At 37.5% G+C, this 10663-nt stretch overlaps 1 protein-coding gene across 1 annotated transcript; it reads right to left on the bottom strand.

Moving 5' to 3' along the window:
- Nucleotides 1–6421: 6421 nt before the first annotated feature.
- On the bottom strand, nucleotides 6422–9999 carry LOC131637724 (uncharacterized). The gene is made up of 6 exons (XM_058908329.1): nucleotides 9768–9999; nucleotides 9304–9661; nucleotides 8445–9184; nucleotides 8057–8275; nucleotides 7104–7961; nucleotides 6422–7002 (listed from the first exon to the last, which is right to left on the bottom strand). The coding sequence occupies exons 1-6, from the start codon at nucleotides 9997–9999 to the stop codon at nucleotides 6422–6424; spliced, it is 2988 nt and encodes a 995-aa protein (XP_058764312.1).
- Nucleotides 10000–10663: the final 664 nt, after the last annotated feature.

Raw genomic sequence — 10663 nt, 5'->3', positions numbered from 1 at the left:
TTGCTGAAGATAGGTTTAAGTTCATTCTGAAGAATATCAGTATGGACTTATGCCCAGAATGAGAAGATGAGAAGATATGTGTATGAATAACTTCTGAAATGTGTTAGGACTAGGCAGCTATAAGAAGTTCTGATAATAATCAATTAGAAGTTCTGATTCTGTTATTACTAACGTTTCATTATCTAAGTTGATTCAGAAGCTCTTTTAAAGTAAAACAGCTGTCACCAGTCTTTCCAGAAAATGAACACGTGTTCACTATTTTTGGATAAGCATGCGTGCAGTCGAGGAGACGCCGCCCTAGGTAACTGTGCAAATCATTTCATTTTGTCACTTTATCTCTCCTAACGTCATTTCTCATTAAATGCATATTGATGTCATGTTTTTCTGTAATCATTTCATTTAAACAGTTTTCTTTTTATTTTATTTTTCTTCTTTTCAAACCGTTTAAATAACCCGCTTCATCTTCATTTCATCTTTTTCACTCTCTCTCCATTTGTGCATCTCTCTCTTTGCATTTGTTCATTCAAACCCTAGTTTGTGATCTGGAACCAGCAAAAACATCATGTATTCATCATCAAGTTCATCAAGCCCAGCAGAAAGACTTACTTCTACTCAGATTCTTCTAAGAAAGTATGGGTATGCTCCTCTGAAGACTTGCATGATACCCACTGACGAACTGGAAGTTCTCTGTAAGTCCGCTGTGGACTTCGATAATCTAAGAGCAAATGGTTTTATGTGTGATGCTCGGATATTAGCACAAGGATGGTCAAACTATCTTGATAGATTGGTTGGACCAATTTATCCTGAACTGGTGAAAGATTTCTGGGTTCATGCAACCGTCACTCCAACCGCCATTATCTCCTTCGTGCTAGGGCATGAAGTTGTTATCATTGAAAAGCTAATCAGGAAGCTATACAACCTGGATGATGAAGAAGGTTGCACCGGTCCTCAACCTGGAAGGGTTAACTAGTTTCAGGTTGAACAACAAATCTCTCATGCTATCGGGATTGAATCTCATAAAACTGGTACTTTAAGGCCGTTTTATCAAGTGTGGGCTGAGATTATCCTGGGTTCTCTTCACCACAGGAAGCAGTTATTCTCCTCCTCCGCCTACATCAGTCCTGATCACAAGTATACTCTCTTCTACATTGGCAGAAAGATTGAACTCAACATCTCTCACATTCTGTTTGAGAATCTGAAGACCTCTATAGTAGAGTCTAGAGAGGAAGAAAGGGCGAAGTATCCTCATATTCCAAGAAATACTATTCCTTTCGCCAGAATGATCTCTGATATTCTGACTGAAAGTAACTTGTTGGATTCTATTAGGACCATTGGAGCGTCCCAATTTCTTGGAGTTGTTCAAGGTCCTGTCTTCAACGGTGTTGATCTATTCAGACTTGATCTCATCCAGAAGGTATCTTCTGTTGGTACAAGCTTTCCAGATATTCTGTCTAGGAGAGTTCCTGTTGAAGCTTTTGCCACTTTGTTTCATTTAGAACTTCACAAGGCTGTCAAGCATCACTTGGAAGATTCTGTTAGGAAACAATCTAATATAGATCCTGCATGGATTCGTGGTAGAGTGCTTCTTTCACGAGCTGATCTTCAGAAGAAGGATCAGAAGAAACAAGAAGCAAGGCTAAAAAGAAAGGCTCAAGAAGATGAGGCCAAGAAAGCCAAGAAGCAGAGGGTCACCTATGATCCTGACAAGGTGAACACTCCAGAATATCAGCAGCAGAAAATAAGAAGTTCGTTTCGTGCTTCCAGAACTGCTAGTGTCTCCAGGAATGTTTTTACTCCTCCTTCTGAACCTCAAACTTCTCTCCAACCACCTCCTTCTGAACCATAAAACACCTTCACCATACTAAATCCTCCTCCACCTTTTCTTTCTACTCCTGTCTTAAACCCTACACCAATAAATATCCATCCCCCAACTCCTTCTGATAAGCCATCCTCATCAACCCCCATCATAATTATTCCATCCTCACCTACTCCAATCACAGATATTCCTTCCTCCTCAATCATCCCCTCAGATATCCCATCTTCTTCAAACACTGCACCTCCACCTTCTCTACCCCATTACCTAACTACCAAAAAATCCAACCCATACTGCCTTCTCTACCCTGACTACAAATGCACCTTCAACCCACCTGAACCTGAACCCCATATCTACCTGGAGTTGTTCAAAAATGAAGTGATAAGCAGACTGGACTTTCTGAAGGATGCTTTCTTCAATGGTCTTGATGATGTTTCTACAAGAAACCTCTGGAGAAGCTTTCGCCAAGATTTTTAAGTAAGAGCTATGGGAGTTCAGAGGAGACTAGTGGCTGCTGCCCCTGGTCATGCTGGTTATCTTCTGGAGGGTGATAATGGTATCTACTATCATCCCCTCAGAAACAGGAGAGCTGTAGAGGAGAAGAGGTTTGTGGATGAACTGGAAGAAGCAAGAATTGCTGCTGCAATGGAAGCTAACCCTTGCAGGGAGATTGTGGTCTGGAGACCTCAGTATCCAGTGCTGACTGGAGACTTCAGGACTCTTTTTGAATTTCTGAGGGAAAATACTTCTGAGGAAGACCCAAGCTTGGTCATTCCAGAAGTTGTTGACCCACCAGAAGTTGAAGGTCCTTCTGCTTCTAGGAATCTGGCTGCCATTCTTCAGGCTCTTGAGAATGGAGATTCTGAGGTTCCTGCTGCAGAGTATGGAGATGCTTCTATGGGAGAAGCAGATGCTGAAGATCATGTTGCTGAAACCATTCCTGTTGAGGAAAATCCTGCAAATGATCTCATCATGGAAGCTGCGGATCAGAATGCCATCCCTTTTGAAAGAAGTTGTGAAGCTTCTTCTGATGAACCTTCTCATCTCGCAAGGACTCTGGAAGTGATTCAAAAGAACCAGGATGAGCAGAGGTCGATCAATGCTGAGTTTCGTGCTTTCATGGAAAGGCAGAATAAGAGCAACAATGGGATTCATGATATGCTGGCCAAGATCATGTCAAAACTAGGGTCATCTTAGTCATTGAGTCTTAGATTGTTTTCTTTTGTTTTGCTGCATCTGTTTTTCTATGCATCTTCCCTTGCCCTCTTGTACTTCTGACAATCTTTTTCCTGTGCTATCAATGAAATTATCCTTTTCTTCTAGTGTTTGTCTTGTTTTTTCATCTGAATCTTTTATGTTTTTGATGTTATGACAAAAAGGGGGAGAAAACTGTGATAAATGATCTGATTTATTTTATCAGTTGCTGGAAAAAAGGCTCCACATTTCTAACAGAACTTGCAAAGTTCTATGTCTTTGAGTGTTGTTTTGCAGGAATTGAAGATCCTCTTTAAAGCTCAACATGAGAAGCAAAGACATGGGGAAAAGCAATTCTATAAAGAATCAAGCTCATGGAAATTGAAGCAAGCTGAGTGCTATAAAGCTTCAAGATCAGAAGCAAGAAGGAAGAATGTTCTGATATTCTGATGATAGAATATGCTTTCATTCTTATTCCTTATATGTTCTGATGCATGTTTTTAGTTACAAAATATGCTCTGCAACATTATGTTTGTGTGCTCTAATACATAATTATATGTTTTGATACATATTTTATGTTCTGATTCATTCATGCTGACTTTTGTCGTTTAGTTTGTTCTGTAACATTTCAGGATGTAAAGATGCTCTGATGATGCTCTGATACATTCAACAATGTTCTGATACAATCTAGCATGCAATGACTCAAGAAGAAATTCAAGCTCTGAAATTGTCCAATGGAAGCAAGAATCAGAAGCTATGAATATTCTGAAGATCTAGGAAATTCAAGTTCTGAAAGCTGTCCTGTGGAAGCAAGAATCAGAAGCTGTGAATATTCTGAAGATCTAAGCATATGTGAAAGTCTCAACTGAAATACTCAGGGAAGTCTTTTATTTATAAAATTCTTCTAGTATTTATTTCAGGGGGAGATTATTTATCTCAGGGGGAGATTGTTAATCTCAGGGGGAGACATATTCACACACTATGTTTATATGCTTATGCTATAGCTGTGTAATTGTCTTTAGCCGTCTGATATTCTGATCGCAAATTCATATCATTTATGTATGTTTTTGTCATCATCAAAAAGGGGGAGATTGTTAGAACAAGATTTGTTCTGATCAATATTCTTAGTTTTGATGATAACAAGCATATGAATTTTGTATGAGATAATGTGGTACTCTAATACTATGCAATTTCCATTTCAGGAATTATATAAAGAGTATGTATAAAATTAGCGCAAGAAGCACTGACTCAGAAGGTTCAGCATGCCACATCAGAACATGATCTGGCAAGACATCAGAAGATGGTCAAGCAGAATCAGAACATGAGTCTATGGAAGCATCAGAAGAACTTGAGATCAGAAGCAGAAGCACTGAAGTTCTCATGGTATCACGCTCAGAAGCACTTCAAGGTCAGAAGACAAGAAGATGCTCTGCACCAAGTTGTTTGACTCTGATGACATTCAAACATTGTTTACACAAACATCAGATCAGAAGCAAGTACTAGACTGGCAGGCTACGCTGACTGACAAAAGGAACGTTAGAAGCTATTAAAGGCAACGTCAGTAGACACAGCGAAAACAAGGCTCGAGGTAGTTGACAAAAGAGTGAAACATTAAATGCAATGTTGTACGGAATACGCAAAGCATTAAATGCTCCCAACGGTCATCTTCTCAAGTGCCTATAAATATGAAGTTCTGATGAGAAGCTAAATATAACTCTTGCGCAAACTTACAGAAACGCTGTCAGATTCAAAAGCTCTCAAACTTCATCATCAAACTCACTACATTGCTGTTGTAATATTATAGTGAGATTAAGCTTAAACTTTAAGAGAAATATCACAGTTGTGATTATAGCTTTTCAGAAGCATTGTAATACTCTTAGAATTTGTTTACATTAACTTGTAAAGGACTAGAGTGATCAGGTAGATCAGAATACTCTAGAGAAGTCTTAAAGGGTATCTAAGCAGATTGTTCCTAGAGTGATCAGGTTGTGATCAGTATACTTTAGAAGACTTAGCAGTTGGCTAAGTGGAAAACCATTGTAATCAAGTGTGATTAGTGGATTAAATCCTCAGGTGAGGTAAATCACTCCAAGGGGGTGGACTGGAGTAGTTTAGTTAATAACGAACCAGGATAAAAATCATTGTGCAAATTGTTTTTATCTTACAAGTTTTAAAGCTACACTTATTCAAACCCCCCCCCTTTCTAAGTGTTTTTCTATCCTTCATGATTCACATACTTTCAATTGGCTTTTTATTTCAAATAAATAACATAGCTCAGTTGGTTAAGAAGTAAGGCTTGCAAGCAAAAAGTCACGAGTTCAACTCCTGGTTGGTGCATTTCTATCTTTTTTAAAAAAATATTTTTTATCTTTTTTGCACCTGAACGTACCTGGACACAAGTACATCCAAATTCTTAATCTTGGTGACCAAGGAATGTCCATGGGCCTTTTGGGTTGGATCTTTTCCTTTTTAGGATTGTTTTGACCTAAATTCCAGTCTTTAAAAAAGGCACCTCTCACCCTCATTCTTCACTAACAATAACCAACAATCATCAACAATTTTCTAAACCTAACCAGCAATTTTCCAAACTCCCCCTATCAACAATTTCTCACAATTTCCACTGACACCTTTTGTCAATAATTCTTCAACCTTTTTTCACACTCTTTCAAAACTTTTTTAGCTTTTATATTTTGGCCAATGATGACACTTGACTTGAGGCCTCCTTCTCTTAATAATTTTTATAATGTTCTTGGCCGATGATTTTCATATGAGGCCCCTTCCCTGATTTTAACTTGTTCATTTTTAAACCAGATGATGAATTTCTGATGATTGTCCCCTAACATTTTTTAATATGACGCTTTCACATCTAATATTTCACTCACTTTATTTATAAAGCATTTTCTTACTTGAATTAACATTCACATACTTAAAATTGAAACTCGTACTGTACATGTCCTCTAAATCAAAACCTTAGACTCTTTTTTACTAACCTTTTCATCTAAACTAGTAGGAAACCCGTGCTATCGCACGGGTCTGGTCGGGATGATATTACATGAATCAGTCTATCACTTGTAATGTTCCCTTATATAAATTAACGACATATATTTAGCCTAAGTGTTTTCCAAGTTTTAGTAAATATTAATAAATGTTAAACACATGATACAAAACGGCAAAACAATGAAAAAGCTATTAATACATTCAATTTTTTATGTCTTAAAATAAAAACAATAACCATATTTGCTGGTATAAATATCAGATGCTATCTTCTTGTATGATTGCAACCAGGCAACAACATGCATCGTATACCTACATTATAAAATGTATAAAACAATATATGATTAAGAATAAAATTTAAGGCATATAAATATTCTGTGTTTCATATACAGTTACAAAGATGGAAAAGAAGAATAACTTCTAACAAAGTGATTGGAAAACCTCCTTGTATACAACATCTGTGGTAGTGGAGCACGGAACATTCTCTTTGTCGTGTATTAAGATTTTAAGACCACTTTTTGTAGTAACTCTTGAGATTGCAACATAAAGTTGTCCATGACTAAACACGGGAGAAGGCAAATACAAACCAACACTATCAAGAGACTGGCCTTGAGACTTATTAATTGTCATTGCGTAAGAGACAATAATTGGAAATTGTCTCCTAATTAACTTAAATGGCCACGGTGACTCTGAAGGTGACATAGACATTCGAGGAATGTAAAAAAGGTTACCTATGTTCTTGCCAGAAATAATTTTTGCCTCAATGACATGATTGGCCAACCTTGTGACAATCAATCTTGTTCCGTTACACAATCCATCTGACTGGTCCAAATTTCTCATAAGCATAATGGGAGTACCAACTTTCAATTTGATTCTATGATTTGGTAAACCTGATGTCCTTAATTTGCTAAGAAATTCTGGAGTTAGCACTTCATAAGCTTCGGTATAACTCGAGTCAGTTCTATCGATTGAATCGTAACTAAGATACTCTTTCTCTTCACCTAAAAAAATCAACAGAAAGATACGAACATTAGTAAATTCAAAATCATAGGCTGCATATTCTTTTTCCCATGCACCAAAAAAAAGAATAAATAATTATTACCTGGTATAAGGTCCAATACATAATGATTGATCTTATCCACAACTTCAATGGTTGAGGCAAGAATTGCTTTTCCTTGTAGATATGCAACATCTTGGAATACATTAACCAAATTGGGATATGTATTCTCAACAATAGCTTTGATAGGATCTTCATAATTGGTAATGAATAAATCTTGAGGAATCTCTATGTCCACCAATCCATCATTTGGTTCAGATATCTTACCATCACCGACATTTAAAATCCATTTTGAGAACTCCGCTAATTCCTTAGAACTTGTATTATCGCTTCCCTGCTGAAGTCTCGTGTTTTTTGTCAGTGTTAGAACCTGACAATAGTCCCAGATATAAGAGGAGCATATGGATGCATGAACAATATCAGAACGCCCTGCTCTCGGAACAACTGGAAGAATCTGTCTGAAGTCTCCTCCAAAAACAACAACTTTTCCGCCAAAGATTTTATTCCCAAATCCCTTCTTGGTCATGACGTCTTTAAGTGTTCTATCCAATGCCTCAAAACAATTTTTATGAGCCATAGGTGCTTCATCCCATATTATCACGTCCGTTGCCTCGAATAATTGAGAATGTTCAGTGTTTTTGTCAATATTGCAAGTGGAGTTGTCGAGTGTTGGCACAGGAATTTTGAACTTGGAATGAGCAGTTCGTCCACCTGGTAATAACAACGAAGCTATACCGCTTGATGCAACAGCAAGCACAATTTTTTTCTTCGAACGAAGTGCACTTGATAGTGTCCTCCACATGAAAGTTTTACCGGTCCCTCCATAACCGTGTAAAAAAAAGACCCCTCCTCTTTGTTTTCCGACAGCTTCCATGATTTTTTCAAAGATTGAGCGTTGTTCATCTATCATGCATAATGTAAATTGTGATATTTCAAAAAATATCTACCTGTGGGACTGTCAGCTTATGCAATCAAATAGTATAAATATAAATTATCACCTGTAAGGGCTCGAAAGAGATTGTTGAAGTTTTCTCGCTCAGTTTCAGTATTATAATCATGTTCTTCGTAAATCAGTCGGTTTCCAACGTGCCGTGTGACATAAACATCCGGATAAGGCATGTCTTTGAATTCGTGCAAACTTCTTCGATTGGATTGCAACATATTCTCAATCTCAATGAGGGTCAAGTTTTTCAACTCAACTTCTGTTAACTGCATATCTATAAAAAAACACCAATTAAAACTTGATATGTCATGGCATGGAAGTTAATTTAAATGGAACATATTTTAGAAGATTCCTTGTTTGTGAGATCCTCAAACTGAGATACGCATAAAAGTTTGTTATACACACAACAAATAATCTATTATAAATATATCGCAACAATGTACCTTTTATATTAGTTAACTGTCTTTGTTGGTGCAGAATACCGTCGGACAGCGTCTTCCAAGTTTTTTGCCAAACGTGACGCGGTCTGTTAATTGTACCAGACAATAGCATAGTTACGAATAACTTTCTCAAAAAATGTCCTGAACCCCAATCTTTGGCCTCGTTAATGGCTGCAACATATTCCTTGTCATCATTAAGAAATCCCATTTCAAAACATGCATCCCTAAAACTGTCCCGAACAATTCCACCGACCTTTTTTATATCCTCGTAACATGTTGGCCCTTTTGCAACAGTCAGCATCATTCTCAGGTAATACAGCTCACCTGTACTTGGAGGAACCCAGATTAGTCTTCCAATGGTGTGCCCTCTCTTACGCGGTCTCCATCGTCGATATCTTTTATCATAAACAAACTTAGTGAGGAAATTTGAGTAGGTCAGATTTCTGGCCTCTGGATATGTTTTGTTTGCTTCCATCCAAGCGGTAAACATTGATTCCTTCACACTTGGTTTTTCAAGAACCTCATCTATCAGTTCGTAATCTGTATAATATACCGAATTATCGCCCTCAAGATGAAAATATAATCTTTCTACTGCAGGAGACCTTCCATGAATGGGAAAATAAAATATTCTCCAACATGCTTCACTTGGTGAGACATATCTACAATCAAGATACTGCTTGATTTCATCCCCATTTTTAGCGGTCAAAGGATTGTCGTTGTCTCCTACGACAGCAGCGGTAATCCTGTCATACCCCTTATTTATATATTTAAATAAGTACTTAACCGAAGTACCTTGATTACACCATTCCATATTAATGTGACCTTGAAATTTCTTCAACAGATATGGATTGTGAGGAACAACAGATCTGTTATCAAGAACAACGTTTTTATCGTAACAGTGTTTCCAGTATCCCTCCTTCGGTACACAGGATATCCATCCTGATCAACTACGGTCTGAGGCTGCCATTTTTTTGGAAAGAATTTAGAGCATTTTGCGTCTTTCATGCAAGGTGACAGCATGTTTGCTAAACCACACGGACCGTGAATCATATGTCTCTTCACCAGATTATACAATTCCACATCATCTTCTTTTGATGGTATCTCTGCTGAAATGATGTTGTTTATGTCCTCGGGAGTGGGATACTTGCTTTGCGGATGCATGAATAGCAAAATATGAGCATGTGGTAAACCCCTCTTTTGAAACTCAACGGTGTATATATCTGCATAAAATTATAGCAATGAGAGCTTATTATTATATGAGGTTTTAAATAGAAGTGATAAACATAAAACATAGTTTGACGGCATGAAATTAATAATATGACTTACATGCAACCACTCTCCCTAAGACATGCTTCTTAGTCAAATCAAACAACAACTCATCCAACTTAATTTTAAAAACTCTTGATATAATGTCGGGACGATCATGGGGCTGCAACCTCATTGGGTGAAGCAGTCTTTTGACTTCGGGCCACATTGGATTGCATGTAAATGTGATAAAAAGGTCAGGAAAACCAATATGACTACAAATAGCCATTCCATCAAAATACAATTGCTCCATGTATCTTCGACTTCCAACATAAGTTGATGGTAAAACAACCCTCTTACCCTTGTTTGCTCCTTGAGTGTTCTGATCCTGTTATGGACCGTTCAAATTATTGTATTTTGAAACTCTTAGTTTTTTCTGGTGCTTGCGTATGTAATTCAACCTTTGAGACTCCATCATGGTGAAACCATCAACCAAAAATTGCTGAAAAAGCCTTCTGGACATCAAAAGTGTGTGTGCTTCGGTTGTTCTGGTTTGAATCCGAAACGTAAGCCATTCTCTGATAGTAAGTTTATTCTTCTTTTTCTTTGCTTTTGTTTCCCTGTGTAGAATACTGATTCTAAAACCATCTTCGCCATATGGAAACAAAAGTGGATATTGTAAAGCAAGATAACTTGCAAAAACAAAACCAGTCAAAGAAACATACTCCCAAAGCATTCGATTCAACACATCCCTGCGAAAATGTCTTATTCTTCATGGAGTGGCGGGTAAGGATATGGATAGAACGTACATACCTCTGTTTGTCTTTGTTGCAACATCCATTTGATCGTTTTTTTATAATAATCTGGAAACAACCGTGGTAACTTCTGTTTGAAAACAGGTTCTTGTCTCTTGACACTGAGGAAATCAACTGCATCTTAGGCAAGAAAGCTGATGACGATGAAGTATCTGATGGAAA

This window comes from Vicia villosa, unplaced genomic scaffold (assembly GCF_029867415.1).
Source record: "Vicia villosa cultivar HV-30 ecotype Madison, WI unplaced genomic scaffold, Vvil1.0 ctg.002076F_1_1, whole genome shotgun sequence".
NCBI classification, from domain to species: domain Eukaryota; kingdom Viridiplantae; phylum Streptophyta; class Magnoliopsida; order Fabales; family Fabaceae; genus Vicia; species Vicia villosa.
The sequence above is the reverse complement of the archived record's forward strand: the minus strand, read 5'-3'. Positions and strand labels throughout refer to the sequence as shown.

What these genes read in the sequence shown, in the direction of transcription:
- LOC131637724 (XM_058908329.1), bottom strand. Translation starts at nt 9,999, where the DNA reads ATGGAGCAATTGTATTTTGATGGAATGGCTATTTGTAGTCATATTGGT. An exon ending in TTGTTCTTGATAACAGATCT is followed by an intron (nt 9,185 to 9,303) that starts GTTGTTCCTCAC and finishes GGGGTATGACAG; the next exon opens with GATTACCGCTGCTGTCGTAG. An exon ending in TGTATTGGACCTTATACCAG is followed by an intron (nt 7,003 to 7,103) that starts GTAATAATTATT and finishes TGATTTTTTTAG; the next exon opens with GTGAAGAGAAAGAGTATCTT.